Here is a 24,773-nt window from a genome sequence, read left to right on the forward strand (position 1 = left end):
TGAAACTGGTTTCTGAGGCCCAGCCCGCAGCCAGCCAGGCGGGAGGCAAATGCAGCAGTAAGCCGTGGTTTAGCGCCCTCCTTCTCTCTGCTTACTATAAAACGGGCTTTAAAAAGGGTGCCCGTGGCGCTTCTCAGCAATCTTGATATTGTCTGTGGCCAAGCTCCATTTTAATATATTCCCGAGACACGTTAGTGCCTATCACTGCTGTGCACATTAATCTATTAACGTTTCATACTGAGCGCGGTTAATGCAGTGCACATAAATATTATTCCTCCGTTAAACGGTAAATGTTGCCAAAGGAAAAATAACTCTTCTTGCTGAAAACATAAAGGTAACAGACTCAAAATGCTTATGTATTATTGAAAATAAAAATTCAGCCTCATAAGTTCTCAAAGTATTTTCTTCTACTTTTCAATCGTTGAGAGTCAGTGAAGGCTCACAAGAACCACAAATATGTTATGTGTCACATGCTAATCAACATTTAATAAATTAGTTGGCTAATGGCTCCTTGACATTGTAATTTAATTTATAAAAGATAGAAGATAGTATTACTTCCCATATATACAACATTGACTGACATTTTCAGTTGTGATTTTAAAATGCGAACAGTGCAAGGAATTTAGCCAGCTCAAAAGCATAAATATTTCTGTTCAACTTGACTGGAAAGACAGAAGAGTTGAGTGGTATATTTGTCTCTAGTCACCATGATTATTATTTCCCATCTACGTGTAAATAGATCTGTACCGTTTACAGATTATAATGACAAATTATAGTGGGATAAGAAAGACACATTCTTTCACAGAGCCAAAGTCTTTTTTGTGGTGACTTAAAATTAGGAACTTATACTACATTCTATTCTACATGAGATTAAAGAAAAAAATATATAGGCAATCATGTTTGCAAAATAAGTGCTAATTTAACCAGAGCATGCATGGCCAGATTGCTGAGGGTGTACCAAAACCTGTACTACAACAATAGCACCTGACTCAGCTGTTGCTGGTAATGACCCTAAAATGTGGGGCAATGTATCTGTGAATCTAAATATCTATTAAAACAATCACTGTAAGTTATGAACTAGAGAACCACATTAGCAGAGTTTCTGTTCTGATACAAAACAAAGTACACCATGAAAATTGTTACAACAGCTATTATAAGAAGAAATGTCATAAGACATTGTTTCCTGTGATGGGAGTTAAGTCAATACAGAAACTGAAAATCATCAAGTAAACTTGACTTTCGTCCCATCACTTGAGAGACCTTTCCTTGTATGTATTTACTGGTCTTCAGACAATAAAACAGCACATGTTTATTAACAAAAAGTACTGAGCATAATTTAGCATTGCTTTTATTGTTCAGAAGGTACCTTACGAGTCGCCATGGGTTCTGGATGCATATATACTTGTATAAGTAATGGAAAGGGTCCACAATAGAGATTTTCTCTTTCAAGAATTACTTTTAATTAACAATTCGTAGGGCTGAAACAATAGGCCCGCTTGTACTTGAATTCCAGTCAGCAATTATACTGCTCAGCATCTTCATGTGTTAGCAATTTTACTTTAAAAAAATCTTTAAGCTAAGGATATAGCTCAGTGGCACAGTGCCTGCCTTGCAAGTATGAGGTCATGAGTTCGATTCCCAGTATCACCAAGAAAAATTTTTAAATAAAAAAATCTTTACAGCAATTGTATGAGTTAACCAAGAAAATGCCCACACCCATCTCCAATTTTATACCTTGGAAAGCTGATTTGTAAATATGCTTAAATGAGATAGGTTAATTTTTAAATCCTAGACATTTTTATGGCTAGAGGTATCTGAGCAGTTATCTGACCAAGTATCTTTCTTGTGGAGGTGAGGAAACTGAGATACACATAACAAAGTTGTCTAAAACAAAAGGATAAAGTCTAGGTAAAGCAAAAATACGACAATGACCAGATCCTGTTGCCCAGCCTGTAGCCTCGCTTAAAAGTTTTTGCCACCAATATTATCCTTGTCCAACCTCTGAAATACTTTAAAATCAAAAGTGCTTATGAGAAATCAATTAAGCACTAAACATCCATTTAACATTGAACTCTGTGGTGAGCCCTAAATGCCTTTTGTCAAGGGTAGAAATATCCTCTTTTTCAAGGCTTCCTGTTGATATTTGGTTCTCGGAAGTTTTAATATTAGAATTCTACTACTCAGATTTTTGAATGTATGGTTATATGAACTCTATTGTCCCCAGTCCAGAACTCATACTTTAAAATTTGTTTCAAAATTTACTTTTATTTTTTTCTAACTCTACTAACTTTACATGTTTCTACAATTATACTATATAAATTTTTGCTGGGGTACAATTTAATCAGTATTTTCATTTCTTCTATTGGTAGCAGCCTGTGCCTTTAAGTAAGTCAGAGTTCCTTCACCCCCTCCCCTGTCCCGGTTGGACTTGCCCCTCCCAAACCCAGGACACTCCTCTCCAGAGAGCACAGCTGGCCGCAGGGGGCGGGACTATTGTTCACTCAGTGGTGAGGGTGCTTAGAAGACAGGCATCTAGGACTTGGGCTAGACTAGATTAAGACAAGATGTGGCAGATTCATCATCTTTCAACTTTAAATATTTTGGGTGAAAGTTAGAGTTGGCATAACGTGACGTGTACATAAGCAGGCATGTGATCCTCTGTTCCCCGTGGGTCAGATTTACTGTTGTGCTCCTCCATTCTCTGGCTTATCTGCAGCTTCTGCATGTGTTTTGCCCGTGGCGTTTAGAGGACCTGAGCATATCGCAGCAGGAGAGCTGACGGCCACCGTGAATTAGGCATTTGACCACAAGGCATCCCGCCCTGCCTCGAGCTACTTCTTCATTCAGTGAATGTTCATCAAAACTTACCCGGTGTTCCGCAAGGCACTGGGGACACAAAGGCACATTTATCTTTGTGGGGGCCCTCAAGAAACATACCAGCCACTTCAGGGGACAGACCCGTCACCAAGCAGGTACAAGGTAGCAGCTCACAAGTGCTAAATCCACCTTGTGCACCAAGTCCTGTCGCATGCTCACGCCACAGAAGAGAGCAGGGGCCTCTCAGAGCAGTAGCAGGAGCACACGAGTCAGAGAAAATAAAAAGATGTGAGGGGACGAAAAGGCAAGAAATCTAGGCAACAACAAGATAGTAATCAGGACACCAGAGGGCCTTCCAGCACCTTGCATGACCCGGAAGTGGTGCCCGTTACCGGAGTACTAATGCGTGTGTGCTCAGGAGCAGCAGGACTGAATCTAGAATGTAGATTTAGGGTCCAGAGAGAAAGGATCTTGTCTGACACTAATAGTTTGGACTTTATCTTGTACCCCGTGGCTCTTAAACTTTGGGGGGGGACCTGACGAAAGCTATGACTCCTATTTCCAGAAGTGTAATAATAATACTCATATACCCAAAATGTTATATAGCGTTTCTGAGCGTTCACAGCCCACCTGGAAACCGTTACTAGATCCCACTAGCCGGACAGCAGATCCACAGGAAGTCTTTCAGCAGAGAGTGAATAATACTACTAAGTATTTGCCACTGCGTATTACAGCAAGATAACTGGCTCCACTACCAAGGACAGACTGGCGGCAGGTGAGGGGAGATCCCAAAAATCAGAAGTGAATTCTCTCAAGAGAGAGCCAGACTTAAGGCCCTGAACGTGAGTGTGGATGGGGTGAGAATGGAAGACAGCGCTGTCTCAGAAAGGGGATTAACGACATTCGGCATCTGGTTAAATCAAGGGCATCGAACAGTCACTTGTTTTATTGTTATTTATCTTTCCCACTAATTTATAAATCCTCTAAAAAGTGTTCCTTCACCAAACCGGCCTCAGAGAAATGAGCAGAATTGAACACAAGCGTGCAGAATTAGAACTTCATGCTCGTGGGAAAGCATGAGGTCGCTCTGAAAGCCAAGCTACAGTGGAATCCGGAGTAGTGAGTCCTGAGCTGACAGGGGCTTGTAGTTACTGGTGGATGCAGAGTCCACTGAAGAGCTGTTGCCAACGGGAAGCAATTGTTTTAAGGGCATGAGCAACATGCTGGTGGCCATGTCCACCTTCCCTGGGGTTCCTGGCCCCAGAGCGCCTTCCGAATCCCTGGCCTTCTCCGTTAGCTTGCTGTGCGTTCATGATGACAGTATCACTAGGACCATACTCAGAACCTTAGAATGGTTCACTGCCCACACTACCAACCCTGCAAACCTACTCTAATATCTAAGCCTCTGCCATTAGAAACCGCTCCAGGTTAAAACTAGAGGAAAATGCTATCTGTTGAAGGCACAAAGACATGGGAATTGAGAAAAATACACTTTTTTAAAATAAATTCCTCTGAGTTACAGGGGCAGAGATTTTTATGTGGTTCCTTGTCTAGGACGCAGGAGAAGACTGATGTTGCATAATTCAAACTGGAAAACAGAAAATAACCCCTGCACTGGGAACCACTTTGAATTTAAGTAACCAGGTGTTTCCAATGCGAGTTCACACTCTCCTCCCTCTGCTCGTCTTGTGCCCTGAGTGTATTCTGAGAGAAAATGGCAGAAAAGCAACTGAAAATTAAAACAAAGTCTACTTCCGCAGTGTCTCCTTATCTACTAAGTATTTGCCAAAATCTTTTAGATTTTCTTCGGACGCCATCTCTAATAATTAATCCAGTTATAACTGTGGGTAACTCAAACATAAAGAGCATAACCCTTGCACTCCGAGCACATATAGTCTGACTGAGAATTGTTCTGCGGGATAATAATGCTCAAGAGCCACAAATTCCTGTTTACCGTATTCTCTACTAATTAGCTCCAAACTGATAACCCGGGGATGGAACATCATGAAATCACAAGTTACGCAGAATTATTGCAATATTCAGAGCCTATTCTTGTACATTTTCTGAGTAAGGAGAATCTAGAGTGACTAAAGGCAGAAACAAAGCGTGTAGCAAAGAAAAAAGCATAATATTGAGTCGGGGAGGATGGTTTAGATTTCAGACCCAAACCCTCATCTCATTCCATATGCATGGTACTGAGAAAGTGTCTGCCCATAGCATCAGAGTAAAACCAAGCTACGTCTAGAATCTCACGGAGCTTCATTCAGAACCGTTTCTCAAAAAATTTTTTCACTCCGGGCACACTGGTAACCCAAAGGAGAGTTGAGAAAGTTCTGCTAAGACCCAAAGCTTACCTGCTTCATAATGACAGAGAGTAGCTAATCACTGCTTCTATTAATTTCAATTCGGACCTTTCGTTCCCCACATCCTAGACCATATTAATTTATTAACTTCCTAGTTTCCTCAACAAATCATAAACGGAGGCCTTTTTCTTAATAGACATTCTTTCTCCATGATTCCCAGCTCCAACATGTGCTTTCCAGAGCCCAAGAGTTTCCTTAGTCCTACAGATGTTTTGTAAATTCATTTCAGCAAAATTTGCCAATGCTGCAGAAAATATCTGTGGCTGATTGGACTCACAGTTTGGACAGAGCGCGACTTAGATTAGATGGAATGGAAACTGAAACTTCTCCCTGGCTCACCAGGAAGTCAGGAATTCGCAAAAAGAGCAGAGACAGAACTTTGTTGGAGGGGGAGTTTCCAACACGCCTCTCTCGGGGAGTGGAGGGTGTGTGAGCCCCCAGGAGGTGACTCTTCTCTGTTTTTCTTGGTGCTGGGCCTACATATTACTTTCCACTGGAGATTTCTTTTCTTTTTTAAATATAGGGGAGAAACAGCAGCAGCAGCCGCTGCCACCGGGAAGAATAGCTTCGCTCTTAAAACTCCAGGTGAAATGGCTAATGTTTCACACCTGAGGTGGGACTCTCCAAACTCTGCCTGAAGTGCAGGGGCCAAGAAGGCAGGCACTGTCATCACAGGCTTGGGAGCAGTGAGTTTTTAAATCACTGCAGTTTTCACAGGATACAGTTCTCCGACCATCTTCTTTTCCTTTGTGAGAGAAAGAAAATTACTTCAGCCTTCTACTCCTAATGGAGCAGTGCCTACATTTCGGGTCAGGGTGTTATTATTATTATAAAGCAAATTATTAGAGTGGAAAAAGAAAACCAGGCTGACAGGCCACATCTTGCAAAACATCTCTTAAATTCTTCTTCTTAAGTGTGTGTGTGTGTGTGTGTGTGTGTGTGTGTGTGTGTTTACATATGTCCAAACAGAAAAAATGCTGCATACTATTTATATTAGTATTCTATCAGTATTATGACAAAGCAGTTACAACACTTCTATTTACTAAATTTATATGATTTTAAAGTAACTGTACTGATGGGACAGTGACAGAATATTTCAATCTATGCCTTCCTTTGAGATAAACTGATGCAAAATACTTAGTGGCTGGTTGCAGATTTCCTGAGTACTAATCCTCGCTCATATCACTAATTATTATTTTACCTCCGCTGGCTGTGAAATTGTGTTCTGGTAGAGCCTTCCAAAATACTCAGAGGTTTCTCAGCAGATGAATGTAATCCGGCCTTGTCTCTGGATAGAATACAAAAAAAAAGAAAATCAAGTTAGCATAGTTTTGAAATGAAAATCTTACTGAAGCACTTGACATTGAGCAGAGTCAGCTTTTTGTTTCCTAAAAAGAAGTGAAACTGTCTTAATTCCATCTCCAAGTTACTATTCTCAGGTTGAAGAAGACTGCAGAGGACAAAAATAATCTGTTTAAAACAGAAAAGCAAGCACATTTGCCTTCTTCATTTTATACTAAATTCACATAAAGATAAATGCTGCTCAAAAAGAAAAGGTCAAAATTTGAAGGTGGGTAGCAAAACAAGGTGATTAATTGTGGATACGAAGCCTGGATTTACCAGATAACAGCTGTGCAACTGGGTGAAGGAGGTGTGCATTTGTGGCATGAAGTGAGAAATGGATTCATGGGCACTCACATGTGAGGATTAACTGGGTACTTTACAAATGTGCTCTCTGCTCATCTTCACAATCTGCCTATTAGAGAAGCATCAGGACTCACATTTTACAGATGAGGGAGCTGGCTCAGGGAGATGCGGCAGCAAGCCTTGGGCAGTTTACTTGTGCACTGATCAGGTCTGTCTCACTCCTTAGCTCTGCTCTTTCTCCAGCTACGATGCAAAGCGTTCAAACTTTCTGAGTTTAGTTTTCTTGCTTGTAAAAACATATTCTCACCTGACTTGGCTCATTGTGAGGATTAAATAGACTAGTTTGTGAAACTCCTGGCATATTTTTTGACACATAAGTACTTAATAAATCCCAGGGATCTCCCTCACTACAAACCCTCCAGATATAGGTGCAGTCAGGTGTTCCACCAGAAATATAGGAAAGGTGTGCTTAAGCACGGTGAAAGATAAAGGAAGACAGGTACACCCGGATCCCTGTGGCCCGGATAGCTTTTACACCTTGTTACAGAATGGACTTCTCTCTTCAGTAGCAAGGGACAGGCTTCATGCAGTGGCCTCTGAAAGACCGTGCACTGTGTCACTGGCAGTTCATCATATCCTCCAACAGTGCAGCTGTGATAAGAACCAGATGATCTGAATTTCCTAAGCAAAGCCAGCAGTGAATATCATCTGGGAAGGCGCATGCCTCGGTATCCATACACTGTGCTCTTTAAGAAAGTACATCAAAAAGCTAATGGACTTTTACAAGAGCCCAGTTACTGCTTAATGTCTGTAAGCTCTCGGAGCAGGGAATCACAGCCCCTACCACGTACAGTTGGCAGCACAACCAGTATTCCGAGTTGTTAAAGAAGCCAAGGATTAGATAAGATTTATAGAGACCCAATGCAAGCAGGAGAGCTAAAAATGGAATCTGCAGATTTGTTTCCCGTGCTTCATACCTGCACAGACAGGATATATCTTTGTAGAGATTTCTCCACTTTGCGTGGGCACACCATAGGAGAAACGGTTCTCTCATCACTGGAGGGGTTGCCCCTCTTTTTAAATATGGAGGTGTGGGAAACTCATTTTGCACACTCACATACACAGCTGCAGATGGTTTAAGTAAAATGTTGTGGGGGAGGAAAGGAAAAGCAGAGGCTCAGGTACCCCCTTGCTGATCTTACAGTTATAAGCACTACTCTTGGCTTCGCTAAATAACCCGTTTTGTTACTTCTGAAGATGCTGACGTCTTAAAAGCACTTTGCTTATAATATAGTTTTAGCCCTTATGACTTCAATATTACAGACACCTATCAGCCGTTTCCTCAGCACTTACTTTCACTTTCATTTACATCTTGATCATTTGATCTCTTGTTACAACATTTGGAAAAAAATATTTTGCAAGTATTCTGTATATATGTGTGGCTCTGAGAAAATATAATTCTAGAGACTTTTATTACTAATTTGTGCTTCATCCTCCAATAGTAGAAGTCTTTGGTAACCTGTTCCAGTTTCTAGACTAAGCGGTACATAGGAGGTCGTTCCAAGGTTAGGTGTGTATTGAACAGTGAAATACAGGGAAGTGGTACTTCATGTAATTGCTCAGAACACCGAACTACAGGTTGCGGCCAGTCACGGAGCTGTTCACCTGACGACACTTTGCTGGTGCAGTTGGTTCTAGAAGCAAGCACAATACCATGAGATGGAAGCCTTGCTTAGATAATTCAATAATGGTGAGGAAATGACACCCCTCTGAGGCTGATGGATACGGGAAGCTCTTCTGATATTTACAGAAGGGATGTCATGGTCTGTAGCCACAATTTACATTCTGTGAAATCGGCCTTTACTGAGGGCTAGAGCCTCTTGACTGTCCTGGAACAGAGTCGTTAGCACTGGGGCACTGATCGCTGAGTTTTCCAACAAGAACACAGTTGATATAAGTCTTTTCATCAAATGCTGCATTTAAAAGTCCACATGTGGCACCAAGGATCCAGAAATGGTGAGACGGTTTTTGTGAACTGAATAACGCAAGGGACAGCCTCAGTTTTCATGGGGATGTGCAACCAAGCTTCAGGCCTTCCTTCTCTCCTTTGCTGGATTTCTCGAGTGCTAGCTCAAAATAAGTGCCGAGTGTCCATCCTTACCCATCCCATATGGATAAAGTGAAAGAAACACTATAGTAAGAAAGTGCTTTATAATGACTTCTCCCCTCAAGTTCAATATCAGATGAATTCTGGCTTTTTATGATAACCTTCTCTCAGTGAAAAATTGGCATACGTAAGAATGTAATGGTCGTTCCTTAGTTCTGGATCATTTATAGCAATAGTTAAAAATTATAATCTCCCCTGACACTACTACTGAAATTTTTATCTGTGGGATCAGATATAATTTCCTGATCACTATGTTTAATAGCAACCATGACTTTCATTTGGAAACATTAAAATTAAAATATTACATTTATGTGGTAGACATCAAATTTTAAAATACCAGATTAGCTGTAAAGAAAGGCTTAGATTTTTTGTTTCAAAGCAATCAATATTGCTTTCAGGCATGCATTATCTAGTCCTTCTTTTTCTTTAAGGCTCCATTTTCCATAACAGATACCATTCCAAGTTTATAATTTTTAAAAATGCTACTATAACGTCAAAAGGACCACACATTTAAAAATAAGAAGGAAATAAACATGAGTTCTACCAGGGCCAGACACAAACGTTGTTTATGTTGAAGAGTGCCTTAAAGACTGCAATAAACAAATACTTCTAGATTTTTAAATAATGTGAAAAGCATGCTAAAATGTCATTTCTGTTTGTAGACATAAAAATTTGGCATAGTTAAAGAGAAGGAAAATCACTTTCTCTAACATTAAGCATGGACTCAGTTGAAATGAATTATGTTTATTCCACTTGCTAAAAGAAAACTTGGAGTTAGTTCCACTTTGAGAAATAAGCCTTTCCCTTGTTTCTGAGCTAATGTGAGATAGCTTTCAGAGAAATGTGGGTTCTTGCTACGTCTGATTGCACTGAGACCGGTACCTTGTGCTGAGATAAAATGTTTGGCCAATGAAATGTCACTTTAGGGGCTTTAGTGCCTCTTCAGACAAGCCACGTGAAAAATATCAAGCAACTTTAGTACAGGGTTTAAAACAATTTGTTTCTGTAGAAAAACAAAAATCACACACCCACATGTCATTTTTTAAATGTCTTACACAGAGCGACCAGAGGCGAGTACCCTGAGGATGAGGCATTCTGGTGCCGCGTCTTGGTATCTCACAGGAAATGCAGTTCCCGTGAATGCTGCATGTAGGATCCTTCTTTTTTTCAATTTTAATAATTATATAACATCAGACTCAGTAATCTCCATCTCACTCACTTCAACTACTGCATGAAGCTTACTATTCTGATACAGTTTTCACCTCAGTCATACTGAGTTTGACAGAAGCGGGAGAAGTGCACCGTACAAATGCGTACTTGTCACACAGAAGGTGACTTCACTGGGACAATACTGCATTGGCCCCTCAGCACCCTCATCACGGAGGGCTCGGGAGATGGACAACCACCTTTTGCAGACATGGGGAATGCGTTTAAAAGGCATATGAGGAAGAGACTTGAGGATGTGTGCATCGATAGTACGAGGGCCTTTTCTCTCTCCCTGAAACCACAGACAGATCACATCACCAGGCAGATGCAGTGCAGCGGGTAACCGCAGGGTCCTGCTATGAAGTCAGGGTCTCGAGGACGTGATACTTTGAGACTGCAGTTACTCAACAAGTGCAACAGAAAAGACCATGTACCTCACTAGTGCATTTTCTATAATCATACACAGGCCATACATGATGTTAACTAGGAGTAAATAACATTTAACTGTAACACTAACACATGCTTCTATGGTGTTTACCACTTAGCCTGATGTGCTTTTCAAAATGTATATATGTATGTTTGTTGTAGCATACATAACACAAATTTACCATTTTAACAATTTATTTTTTCTATTTTTATATTAGTATATGTTTGCAGTACATTATGACTACAGTTATCATGGGGAGTTGGTACACATACCGTTTTTAAGTATCCTTTCATGACTGGTTTATTTTACTTAACAAAATGTCTTCAAATTTCATCCATGTTGTAATGTGGGCCATAATTTCCTTTTCCAGGTTGAACAGTAACATTCCACTGTATATGTATGTTACACTTTATGTATAAATTCATCTTCCCATGAACATTTAGGTTGTTTCCACCTTATTTTTTTATGTATTCACATTTAATTTCTCACAGTGACTTATAATATAGGCATATTGAGTATTCCTATTTCATGATAAAGAAAACAAACAGGTTACATGTTTATACAGCTAGGAAACTCTGAAGCCAGTGTTATACCCCCCACCATTTGAGTAGACCCAAAGTTCTTGCTAATAAACACTGTGATATCCCACCTCACGTTCAAATGACTTACAAATCTAAATAAAGTATGTACTAGTTAGAAAGTAATGTATATAATGCTCTGAGGGCAGGTTTCTGACTTAACGGTATAGGTTTTAAAAGTTCCACGGAGTCAGGCACGGTGGTGGACACCTATAATTCCAATCATCTAGGAGGCTGAGGCAAGGGGTTGCAAATTCAAGCCCTAACCTGGGCAACTTGGCAATTTAGTGAGACTCTGACTCAAAATAAAAAATAAAAGGACTGAGAATGCAGCTCAGTGTGAAAGCCCTGAGTTCAATCCCCAGCACTGCCAAAGGAAAAGAAAGTTCCAAAGAACAGTCAGTTGAAAACCTGGGTCCCACAGCAGCTGATTTATAAGGGATCTCATTACTGCAAAGGGGAAAATTAGTGCTGTGCTCTGACTGACACTGCTCTTGCGCTAAATTCATTAGGTTAATCCTCCTCCATAGGGCGCGAGTGTGCGGGGGCATGGTTATGATATCACCCCATTTTATAGAAAGGGTCATTAAGGAATGGGGTGGTACATTGCCTGGCTCAAGGACACATAGTAAAGAAAAAACAGAATCCTTATCTAATTCGGATAGTTTTTTTCAAAATTCCATTAGCATAGGTTTGCAGTACATAACGATATCATCCTTGGGGGATGGAACGCATCTGAATTCTTTTCTTGTTCTCTTCTGATCCCCCTCCCGCTCTCCCCATGTCTTGATCCCCTCCCCATATGAGAAAGATCTATCTTCCTATTTCCTAGTATCTATCTCTTATTTTGCTATTTACATCGGAGATTTCTCACATAAGAGAAACGACGCAGTATTTAAGCTTGTGTTATCGCATTTATTTCACTCAACACTACGGTCTCAGGGCATAACACCAGAGAGTGTTTCATGAATCGTACCATAAACGTTGTCTTTTTCTCCTCTCTGAGGCACGCGAAGTGCAACACTGAGACCTGTATCTAACCACGACCCTTCCAGTGTGCAAACATGCTTGGGAAGCCTGTAAATAATAAGCAAGTCGGTCAGGAAGTGATCCGCGCGTTGCTAACATCATTTCCTGCGGTAGCTCCCGTGAATGTATCTGAATGCCGGGAGTGAAGCTGCTCCCTAGGAAAATGTCAGTGACATGAAAGATGGAGAGATTTTGGAGTGCAGTGCTGGTCTGCACCTGTCAAGCTCCTAGGAGCCGGGAGACCCGAGAGAGCAGCTTCCCTGTACAAAGGCAAAGACTTCATGAACCAGGCCAACGTTAGGAGGCTGTCGAGGCCATGGACCCTCCTCATCCCGGATCCCCATTTCTGCCTTTTCCACCTGTTGCATCGGTGCCCTCCCTTGTCCCGTTCCGCTGGAGCCCAGGCCCCTAAGATCAGACGCCCTCCGCCCAGACATCGTTTCCATCTTCACTTCCAGCGCTGTGGACAGACACGCAACTCCCCGGGGGGTGCGGCTGGGACGCGCGCTGACCTCTGTCCTCTCTTGCAGAGCTCCAGGACGGCGCGCTCGGAGGAGGACCGCGAAGGGCTCTGGGACGCGTGGGGCCCGTGGAGCGAGTGCTCGCGCACCTGCGGGGGCGGCGCCTCCTACTCGCTGCGCCGCTGTCTGGGCAGCAGGTAAGCAGGGCGCAGCGGGCGCTGCGGGCGCTGCGGGCGCAGGGCCTGTTTGCGGTGGAGCTCTGTGCTCGGTATTCTGCGGCGCTGTGCGGATCTCCGTGTTTGCTCCTCTGTGACTCACAAACCTGGGTGGAGGAAGAGAGGGAAGGATAACTAAAGTTGAGCGTTTTTTCTTAGATCCGTCTCCAGCGATATATTTATATACTCTTCCTATGTGATAAACAATTTAGAATTCACCTTATTTTCCAAACTTAGTTGTTTTTGAGCTGATCTGGGAAATTTATTATTTGAAATTGTTCTAGAATCGTGGGCTTAGGCTGGGCGTGGTGGCACACGCCTGTAATTCCAGCACTCGGGAGGCTGAGGCAAGAGGATCCATGAGAGTTCGAGACCAGCCTGGGCTACAAAGAGAGCTTAAGCCGGTCTGAACAGCATAGCGAGACCCTATCTCAAAAAGACAAAGCAAACAAACAAACAAATAGAATCGTGGGCCTTTTGTATCACCTTAACAATTATGGTGACAATGATAGCACAATATCATAGTGAATGTGTGCTGTATTTCCAGTACTGTCAACTACTTGGAGAATGACCGATATATGGATTTAGTTCTGTCGATGTTCTAATAGCTAGAAGTTTCCTAAGATTGTGCAGTGCAGTGAACAATAACTTTTCAGTCTAACGAGTTTGGAAGAACAGGAGCTTCAAGGGAACTGTGGCAGGAAGACCGAGAGACGAAGAAGACGGGGTGAGGGGCGGGGTGAATGGCTTCTGCGCAGAAGCAAGGAGCCTAAAGTCTTAGAATGGAAAGTTTTTGCTAAACGTAATAATAATTCAAAACTGCTTTTTGAGCTGTGTGGTCTGTGACTAGATTTGTCTCCAAACTATAAAATATAAAGCACCATGGAAATATTTTTTAATGAAAAATTTTATTTGACAGTGAAAAGTGTTAAAGGCAGTGAAAAGGAGTTTGATTGAAATTGCTGTGTATTATAAAACATGAAGCAGAAGAAGAAAAAATATGCGTCTGCTGATTCTCCTAGACGTTTTATAAACAAACAGCAGAAAGTCGTGAGATACAGGTTCAGGAAGATATCCGCTTACTTTAATAGCAGTGAGAATTTCTTGAAATCAAGTCTAAGTCTTACCCTTTTATGTTTCTCTGTACAGGATCTACAAAGAGTCTAACAGATTTAGGGGCTTAATAAATGGTTCTTCGTTGAATCTGCTGAGAACTAGAGATTGTTTCGGTTCCAAACAGGTCTTGTTGGAAATATTATACCCTTAGAAACACAGCCAACAGGCGTATCTCGCAAGACACCAGACCAGTTCTGGTATTTGGACATTGTAGTCTTGGGTCTGCATTGAATTGCAGACAAACAAGCAAGTCTGTCCTCCTTTGACACCAGACTCTTGGAATGATAAAGAGAAAGCAGAACTTCTCCCCCTATGACTCACTTAAACACAATTTTTTAGAAAACCTGCAGTACGTGATACTGCGTGATGATCCTGTAACAGAATAAGCGTACCCCGGCAAAGCCAATATGTACCACTTTACAATGTTCCTGCTAGCTAGTTTCCAAAATTAGTGACTTTGAGTGTTCTGTGGGAGCCAGAACTTGTCACACAGAACTAGTGAGAAATGTATGGGGATTTTCATATTGTCTCCTCAATGTGAATGTGTGAGTGCTACATTGCATTAGAATATTTTGCTAAGTGAGAGAATAAAAGTAACTTAAAAATGAATTTAAATCACAAAATTCTGTCATTCAGCAAATAAACAAATACTGTTGCTATGTAAATAGTATAGATACCAATTTTGTCCTCAGTAAAGTTAGGTTCCAACTGTTAGAATTTGATTAAAATACCACAGAAGAAGTCAGGTGTCCTGACCTGTTTAGGATGTATTTCCAGTACTTTATAATGTATTAGAAAAGTAGCATGTAAATCCTTAAATTACAGACATGTAGAAGATACATCCCCATTTGACATGTAAACACTGGACAAACATACTCAGTAAACACGTGCCATCTTCCTTCTTCAGGAATTTGAAGAAAAAAGCTCCCCCAAATAGATATTTCCAAAGTTAGCCAGAATATAGAAACATGCGTCTGGATTTCTAGAGAGCTGGTGATTCATGTGGACCAGTGCATTGTACAGACATGGAGGGCCGGGAGCGTAGCTCAGTGGTAGCACACTTGCCTTGTATTTGTAAGGCCCAGGGTTTGATTCCCTGCACTACAAAAAAAAAAAAAAAGGAAATTAAAAAATATAACATGGACATATTTTATACTCTAAAAGAATTCTAGTCATTCTTTAGCAAATCACAACTTGTTGCCATTATGAAACCATGGAGCAATGTGAGTAAAAGTGAAAGGCACATCTTGTTTAAGCACAAAAGCGTTGGCTATGCACGGCATAAATTTTGACACCGCTCCTCAGCAGGGTCACTGTGGCACAGTTAGCTCGGCTGCGCTAGTTGTGATCCTCTGTAGACAGACGACACAGACACAAGCTCATTCAGGCATTCAGGCCCTGGTCCTGGTGGGCTTTCTCGGCACGGGAGCTGGTGACAGGACATCGTTAGCTCGTTATACTGCAGTGACTTCTATCTACCAGCTACTGATTTGGAAAGGAACAGCACTGAGACTGAGTTATTCTCTCTGGAGGTGCATTGGTGCTGTTCAGTCTTCATCTCCGAGGGAATTTAAGGAGCCACAGTGGCTAAGGAAATGCTCCTGTGATAACACCGTACAAGTATGTCAAGCAGCTGGACGTTCAGCGATGCGATGCTGACCTTTAGAAAAGCTTATCTCCTATTTAAAGTATGCATTTATTTTGAGAAAGCATTTGATAATTTAGCCACCAAGCAAGCTGTTACAAAACAGCGTGGATCATTTCTGCTGTAATTTAAGAACTTTGTGTGTTGTGTTTTTCAAAATGAGACATGCATGTACACATAGACACACTTGTGTACTTGTGTGTGTGCTTGGCTGTGATAGAAAGTATGTACCATTTCTAAACAGATCTGAAATCTGCTGTGGCGGGGCACCCACTCCGGCAGCCCTTTCTGCAGACGCTGTTTGGACCCCCTCACCCAGGAGGGGCCCTTCACAAGCAAAATTCAGTTTTCTCCACTGTGAGATTATTATGCTTGGAATCAGAGATTCCCAAATGTTTATGTGTCTCGTTGGCTTTCTCTTTCTGCCACTCCATATCACCTGACATGTTTTATAAGTGGGACGCAACCTCTGCATTTTCTTTTTTCATGTGTGGTAAAATCCCCTTTGGAATCTCATGAGGATCAAACTCATTTGGGCAAATTCTGTTCCTCTGCTTGGGATGAATCTGCTCCGGATCTTAGAAGGAAGCTTAATCATCGTTTTTTAAGCTGTCAAGCACCTAAGAAGCTATTTGTTTCCTTGGTATTTTTCTTGGAATCAAGATCTTCTTTCATAATTAACAGCATGATTAATAGCCTCATGTTTTAAAATGCTAAGCTTCCAGCAGTCCGAGGTAATGGAGAGACCTAGCCTCAAATTGTTTAGTTATATTGTTGGGTAAAAAACTTAAAATTTAATTTTCATCAAAGGACATAACTCTAAACAGCAATAAATATTAAACACATATACATATGAAACAAAATAGAATAATATAATACTTTCTAATAGTTTCTCATCAATACTTGTCTGTAATTAAATCAAGCTTACATACAGACCTGGGAATATTCCTAGACTGGATTTAGAACATACTTGACTTTTGTACTTTTGGCACGAGTATGTTCTGAAGTCTGTGTTCAGCTTCAAGACCTCAAATCAGTTTGACTTTTCAGTTTTTCTAGGTCTTTTCTCAGCAGGCAGTACCATCTATCCCAGCACTGGCTAGAACCTTTTCCTTTACTCTCCTTAGATCCTTAGTGCCGATGGACCCTCTAAGTGGTGCATCATTTATCCAATGCTGCAATAATGCTGTGTAATGACTACTAAATTTCACTGAAAGATCAGGTAGGGGATAATTGCTTGGCTAAGTAGTTCTGGCGATCTTGGATGGGCTCAGATGCATTGCTGGGGTTGACTAGCTATTGGCTGATCCAGCCTGGTGTCATTTGGGCCAACTCAGGCAACTCGGTTATGCTGTACTTGTACCTCATCTTCCAGTGGGCCAAGCAAGGCCCGTACCCCAGTGACAGCAAAGGTGCCAGAGAGAGCCGCTCTCAGTCCTAGCTGAAGCCTCTGTGTCATGTTTGCTAGTACCCATTGGCCAAACCAATGGGTGAGCTGAGTTACAGAGTGGGAGAGTGAAAAAGTTCCATGGAAAAGCATGAGGCATAGAGAAGGTAAAAATGTGGGATCGCCGTTGCAGTCTACACCGATGGTCTTCTCTGGCTGTCTTGTTTGTCTTTAAGGCAATGAAACTAACAGATTCTTCTTTCTGCATTTCAGATTTAGACATCTGAGTTCAGTTCAGTTCCCTTACACTTTTGGGGAAGATCAGAGGCTGTGAATGTACCATCCCTAGAGGCCTCGCTGGTAACTGGAATAGATGTAGGAGTCTAACTGTAAGCACCTAAATACAGCCCAAATAAATCCCATCCACCTGTGAGCTCACCTGCCAGGTCAGCTTTGTCGTCCTCATCATGTGACCTCCCAGGTGACTTTCAGATCTGATTTTTAAGTCTATCAGCTAATAATTATGGCATTCCCAATACTACAGCGTGTACAGGGAGCTTGACTGCATTTGAGGAAGAGATGACAACCTCTCAACTTCTGGAATTCATTGTGCTGCGTGACAAGTTGAGAGCTTGTAAGGAGGCTTGTTTAACCTTCCAAGTAGAGACTATTCTGATGTTACAGGAAAAAAATCGGTGGCGGTAAGCACAGTGGAAAGACAAACAAGCATTAAGTATAAAGCCTTCATTCTGCTTGAGGCTGAGATGGGAGAGGGGCCCTAACCAGGAAGACAGAGCAGAATTCCTTCCTGGACTTCTCCCCTGTCCGATTTCTAAGGCTTACAGAGAGTAGGCAATGTTTGATTTCCCCAACATACAGTACTGGAGCCTCGATAATGTCCTTTACCCGCAACCTGGTTTAAGCTACACTGGAAGAGACTAAAGCATCGTTCCCAACCTCTGTGAAATTCTGTAAAGTTATTTTCTGTTTCATTGAGTAACTCGGATAACACAACTTTGCTGATCTTGTGCTTCCATGCGAAATATATGTTTTTGTTTCTGTTCGTTGCAAAAAGATCATACCTACTCACACTTGATAGTTCTTCATTTTATTCTCAGTGAATTGAAACGTAGATCGGTTATCTTGATGAGCTGCTGTTTCTCTCTCAGCTGTCCACCCTTCCCACTAACTACTCTGAAGCAATGTTTATAGTAAGCTTATTTATCTAGCTTTTTCTTTAAAATGCGATACTACATGTCTACCTTTGAAATACTAAATATTGATCGCCGAGAGCTCTAGGTTTGTCTCCAGCCAGTTAATTTAGTTTTGCCAGTAAAGAGTTCCAGATGCATAAGTCACTTAATACTGTGAGTAACCTCCTCTCTACCACCATATCATGTTGGTGTCAAGACCAGGGTCAAGAGGGAAATGACAACTTATCTGGATGGCTGTGAGTCAGATAGCTGGAGGCTTTGAAATATGTTAACCTTTACACTGGTGGGCTGAAAAGACTTGAACAGCTTTTAATATTTTTTAACTCTATAAAATACCAAATTAAGATGAATCTAAGCATGAATACTATGGATTAACACATTAGGGGTGTGAGTATTTATTAAATCCTAACCAATTAAATGATGGTTGTGGCTACTTCATATATATCCAATGAGCAAAAAAGTCTACATATAAAAACTGACAGCATTTCTTAAAAGTTAATAAATTTTGAATTGAATCTTTGAGTTGAATAAAACTATCAGATGAACAAGAGTTAAACATCAGCACACTGTAGGAAGTACATAAAAACACTAAGATGATGGTATTATTCCAAAAATATGTGACTGCCAGAATGGTGTCAGCATAACCACAGAAAAATAACCCGAAGGAGCCATATTCCACAGGAATCGGGAAGAGCATTCCAAACTTCCCATTGCATGATAATCGTGCTAAGGAGAGTAAGCTAACTTCTCTTTTAATTCTGAGCACACATTTTCCACCGTGAAAATGTTGATACATACACTCATACAGGATTTAGTTAATTTCTATACCATATAATAACAAATATCAAAAGAAAAATTTTCAATAGTAACCTTTGGCTTCTTAAACACATATTTTTCTCCTTCTTTTAAAGGTATCTCACCTCTTTCACAATACCCATTAAGATTCCCAGGACTTGTCTTAAAAGATTTTAAAACTTTTAGCTCAAGTGAAGCCCAAAGCAAGATTTATCTGTAGTTCTTCAACCAGTGTTGTGTGTTATCAGCCATGTTTTCCTTGGAAATATTTGTGCTTTAGTTTGAAAGAAAGATATACAAGTTTGGGGTGGGTCTGACTACTCATGTCATTTATATGAGGTGGTCTTTTCATTGTGTTGGAAAAGACTGCACATTTGGGGACATATGTTTAAGAGTTTGAAGTTGCTTTCCTTTTACTTTTTGGGTCAAAGCCTAACCTAAATGTATTACCAGGACTTCTAATATTCCAGGCCATATATCTTAGAGGGTGTATTATTCCAAGATCTAATCTCCTTTCAGGAGGAAAATGCACTCAAGCCAATGACTATATGTTTAGGACCAATTTATAGTCTGGCTTGTGCCATAAACCAGTTTGTTGGAATAAAAGATGGTTGGAAATGTGTTTTGGTGGGAATCTGTAAATTTTAGGGGTTCTATGTATTTAAAAAACTCTTACTTGGTTTTCCCAATAGCCCATTTGAAGTTTTTATTTCCCTTCATTTTTAATTCATTCACTCAATAAATATTTATTAAGCTTCCTGTATTTATTAGGCAAGTTTCTGGCATAACTAAGGATAGAAATCCCAAGGTGCAACATGCTGCTCTCAGGAATTTAACAAATTATTAATTTAGCCCTGACTTTCCACTAATTCCACTACAAGGTCCTCTAAGAAACAAGAGGGTTTGCTTAGTTTTATAAGTAACCCACCTGTAGATTTGGAGGTCTTTGTTATTTTTATATTTACTCCTGTTTTATTCTGGTAGCGCCATTTCACGTTTGGAAATCTTTTATTTTCCTAATTAAGTTATAAACATTCCTTTTCTTTTATCTTTACAATGTTTGGCACACAGCAAACATTTAAGAGTTTGATAAAAACCTGGCATGGTCATGCACGCCTGTGATCGCAGAACCTGGGAGGCTGAGGCAGTAGGATTTCCATGAGGTAGAGGCCAGCTTGGCCTACAAAGTGAGTTCAAGGCCAGCTTGAACTGCATAGCAAAACCTTGTCTCAAAAAGATCCCCAAAAAAGTTTGATGAATGTAATGTACTTCTTCAATGTGTACCTCAAGAGGAAAAAGAAAAAAATATGAAATATTGAACATGTCTATAAAAGGATAAGGAACCTAATCCTTATACCACAGAACCAAGATTAGTGGAAGCAATTATGCTTTTTACAGAATTGAGAAAATATTTCAGACTTGGCCCAAGACTGAGCTGGAAGGGATCTTAGAGCTAATCTCTTGTCACTCCCTCTTTGGTATGACCTCTCCTGTTGTTTTAAATTCTAGCACGAAAACTTAGCACACTTTGAAGTGTGTATGAAAGTACTGTCAACTATACTAACAATATCGTATAGCAGTCTCTAGTACTCACCCATGGTGCACACTTGAAATTGTACCCACTGAACAGTAACTCTCCGGTTCCCCTTCTCCCCACCCCAGAAGCTTTGCTTCTATTCTGCTGCTGTGTTGCACTACTCTAGAGACCTTACAGACCTGAAATCAGGCAGTGTTTGTCCTTTGTGACTGCCTCATTTCACCTGACACAATGTCCTGCAGGTTCATCCATGTTGTTATATATGGCAGGTTTCCTACTTTAAGGCAAAATATTTCATTGTGAGTATTTACATGTTTTCTTGATCCACATATCTATCCATGGAAGCTTAGGTTGTTTTTGTATTTTGTCTCTTGTAAATAATACTGTAGCGAACAGAGGAGTACAGATACAACTTTGGGATTCTCATGTCAAGTCTTATGGATAAGTTCCCAGAAGTGAGGTTGCTAGATTGTAGAATAGTTCTATTTTCAATATTTTGGGGGGCCCCCATAGTGTTCTCCATACGGCCACGTTTTTCTATCCCTATGAACAGCATGAAAGGATTGCCTTTTCTCCACGCCCTTACTAACATTTATCTTTTGTCTGTGTAATCATAGCCTTCTTTATACACATGAGGTGATGTCACTGTGGCTTTGCTTGCCTTTCTCTGATTAATGATGTATCTTTTCATATTCCTATTGCGCATTCATGTATCTTCTTTAGAGAAATGTCTGCCCAAAAACCTTTCTCATTTTTAATTGGCTTTGTTTCATGCTGCTAAATTGAAAGAGTTCCTTATATACTTTAGATATTATCTGCTGGTCAGACATGTGGTTTGCAAATATTTTCTCCTGTGCTATGTCTTGCCTTTTTACTCTCTTTTTTTTTTCTTTACTGTGCAGAATATTTTTAATTTGATATAGTCCAACTTGTCTACTTTTGCCTATGTTTTTTTAAATTTTAATAGCCAAGAAATCATTGAGCAATGTCAGGAAGCTTTCTCCTATTTTTTCTTGTAGAAAATTTATAGTTTCAGGTTGTATGTTTGTCTTTAAGTCATTACGAGTTTTTATGTGGTGAAAGCTAAGAGTCCACTTTTATTCTTTTGTTTATAAATATTCAGTTTCCCCAAACCATTTGTTGACATGATTAGTTTCTCATCAGATCAGTTGATGTATGTATGTGAGTTTACATTTGGATGTGTATTATATTCACTGATCTATATGTAGCTTTTTATGCCGATACCAGACTGTTTTAGTTACTGTAGCTTCGCAAAATATTTTTAAATCATGGAGTGTGATGCCTCTGTGGCTTCATAGGCATTTTAGGATTGTTTTCACTACTTCCATTTTTTAAAGCCATTGAGATTTTGAGTGGAATTGCACTGGATTTCTAAACTTTGGGGAGCATGGACATTTTAACAATATGGCCATCTACTGCATTAACACAGAATCTTTTTCTATATATTTGCTTCATTTCTAATTTCTTTCACCAGCATTTTGTAGTTTTTCAGTGTGAAAATCTTTTGCCTACTTAGTTTATTTGCTATGTATTTTATTTTTTATAATATAGAGCTGTTATCCTAGTTACTTCTCTGTATAGTAAATTGTTGGTGTATAGAAACAACTAATGTCATGTTACTTTTGTTTCCTGCAGTTTTATTGAATTGTTTTATTGGTTCTGACAGGATTTTTTAGTGTCTTTAGGGGTTTTTACATGTCATATCATTCCATCTACAATGATAATTTTATTTTTTCCTCTCTGCTATGATGTTTTTAACTTCTTCTTGCCCAGTTACCCCATGGACTGTCACAGAAGTGATGAGTGGCCATCCTTGCCTTGCTCCTGAGCTTGGAGGAAAGTCAGGAAGCATGAGTATGATGAGAGTGATGTTAGCTGTCGGCTTTTCACATATGCTCTTTATTATGTTGAGGAAATTTCCTTCTATTTCTAATTCTTTCAGTTTTTAGTATGAAAAGTGTTGAATTTTGCCAAATGCTTTTTCTGTGTCTGTTGCCATGTGGATTGTCTGTCCTTCTGTCATGGAAGCAGTGCTGATCTTAGCTGCACTTTAGGATCACCTGGGAAGTTTTTTAAAATACAATATCTGGGCCCCACCAAAACCCAATTAAATTAAAAGCTCTGGGGGTAAAATCTTGTCATCAGAAGTTGTCTAAAAGATTTTTAATGTGTATCCAGAGCTGGAGCCACTACTCTGAAAGGGATAATGGAGAAGTGATGAGGGTCATCTCCAGACACCTGGGAATTTAGACTGGGATAATGAAGAAAATAAGGAATTTCTGAGAGAGACTTCTTTACATTAAAATTTTCGTTCAACTTCCTATGAAATGATCCTGCCTTCCATGCAGAAAGGAAACCATGGATGCTAGCATGGCAAAATACAAAAGTGCTGATTGTCCAGATTCTAAGATGAGCCACTTTTCTGGGTAGTTTCGCAGCTCGTTGTTCAGTAGTAGTCAAGATCAGGTTTGCCCCAGGTGAAGAATGTACTAAGTGATTTTTCAGAATTTCTTTCATCCCATAACAATGCAAAGCCTATAAACATGGCACTTGAAGTTTCCAGGTTCTCATGCACTGACCAGGTGAATAGCTCAGTGATTTTTGGGTGGCTTGTGCAATTCTGAGACTGTTCTCCCTCAGAACTACTGAGCTTCCACCCAGACAGTCTAATTTTCTACCTTCAATTCAGCCTCCATCCCATGAGCATTCCCCACTCCCCATAGCCAGGATAGGGAAGACTTTGTAATATTTCTTAAATTCTATCGTTTCCTCTTTATGGGCCAGATTTGTAGAAAATAGAAAAGAAGTGTCACCTATTATCAAAGAGAAAGAAAGACATGGGAAATTAAGAGCAAAAAGAGAGATGTAAGAATCACGTAGTTGAGAAAAGGATGCAACGTCCAGAGGCAGAAAGAATAACTGTAGGACCCAGGTGACGTCGGACTCAAGCACATCAAGCCGTAACTATAGCTTCAAATAGCTGCAGGCCCGGGTGCCACTTTGGGCTGGGGGGAAGAGTCCTGGCCAGGACAAATATCCTTTCCTGGTGGAAGAAAGCCCACATGCCATGGGGACCAGAACTTCGACAGTGAGTTTCAATGCTTCTGAGAGAAGTTTTAGCCTACTTTGTGGATAAACCTCCCCTTTTTTAAAAATTAAATTACCGATTTTAAATCATGGCCTCAGAATCTTCTAGCAGTATGATATTGTATTTTAATTTCTCTGGATTTTTTTTTTCCTGTGGTTCTGGGGATCAAACCCAGGGCCTTGTGCATGCAAGGCAAAAGTGCTAACCCTGAGCCACATCACTAGCCCTAATTTCTCTGGAATTTAGGTAGCTCATCTCGTAAGTCAAACATGTAGGGCTTGGAACAGAATAAGAATTCAAGAACTACTGGTGAATAAGTAGTCAAGGTTCCCTTCACCTCTAAAAAGGAAATGTTTCACCCTGGAAAGCAGTTTCTCTTCAAGGTATTCAGTCTAAGCCCATTTTGTTGCTAAATTGTAAAGGAATCAGAAAAGGAGTAAAACTGCTCCTAGCATACATGGTTTTAAAGAAAAATATTGTGACTCTCCAGGACCACATTTTGCAGCATTTGGGCGGTGTGGAAGGACTAGGGAACTGTGGTCTGTAGCCAAGTTAATTCATAAATTCCCACCTCAAGGGTTGTGTCTGGTGGGGATGTTAGAGCCCTAGAGTTCCACAGGATACATTTTCCTCACGGGGACGGTGGAAGAGTTGGACTTGATGTTGCTAAAACACATTTGTTTTTATGCTCATTCTTTGCCGCCTTTGGCTACTGAGCAGATGTAAGATCATTTGCAAGCCTTCTGGCGTGTGCGTACGTATTATAGAGTGCAGTCCTTCCTGATAACGGGGTCCTCCAGCCAAAGGCAGCAATCCCTGGCTCCACCCCAGTCACCTTTCAGAGAGAGCAAATGCGTTGCAGGGACAAACACAACTTAGAATAAATATATGAAGACAAACTGTCCAGAGAAAAGAACCAAGTATTTCTTCCCTTTACTAACTATTTTTTTTTTTTTTTTTTTTTTTTTCTCCGGTACCAGGAACCGAACTCACGACCTTGCGCTTGCCAGACACCCACAACCCTCATTTTTTTTTTTTTTTTTTTTTTTGAGACAGTCTT

The 24,773-nt window shown here is 40.5% G+C and overlaps 1 protein-coding gene across 2 annotated transcripts in view; it reads left to right on the forward strand.

Moving 5' to 3' along the window:
* The window catches only part of Adamtsl1 (ADAMTS-like 1), a 462,751-nt gene that overhangs the window by 95,216 nt on the left and 342,762 nt on the right, over window positions 1-24,773 (forward strand). For both annotated transcript variants that reach the window (XM_005388722.1, XM_005388721.2), the window contains exon 2: window positions 12,765-12,892. In XM_005388722.1, the coding sequence (XP_005388779.1) occupies window positions 12,765-12,892 (128 nt within the window). The remainder of the gene's footprint in view (window positions 1-12,764; window positions 12,893-24,773) is intronic.

Source organism: Chinchilla lanigera, unplaced genomic scaffold, assembly GCF_000276665.1.
Source record: "Chinchilla lanigera isolate Chin_1 unplaced genomic scaffold, ChiLan1.0 scaffold00033, whole genome shotgun sequence".
Lineage (NCBI taxonomy): Eukaryota > Metazoa > Chordata > Mammalia > Rodentia > Chinchillidae > Chinchilla > Chinchilla lanigera.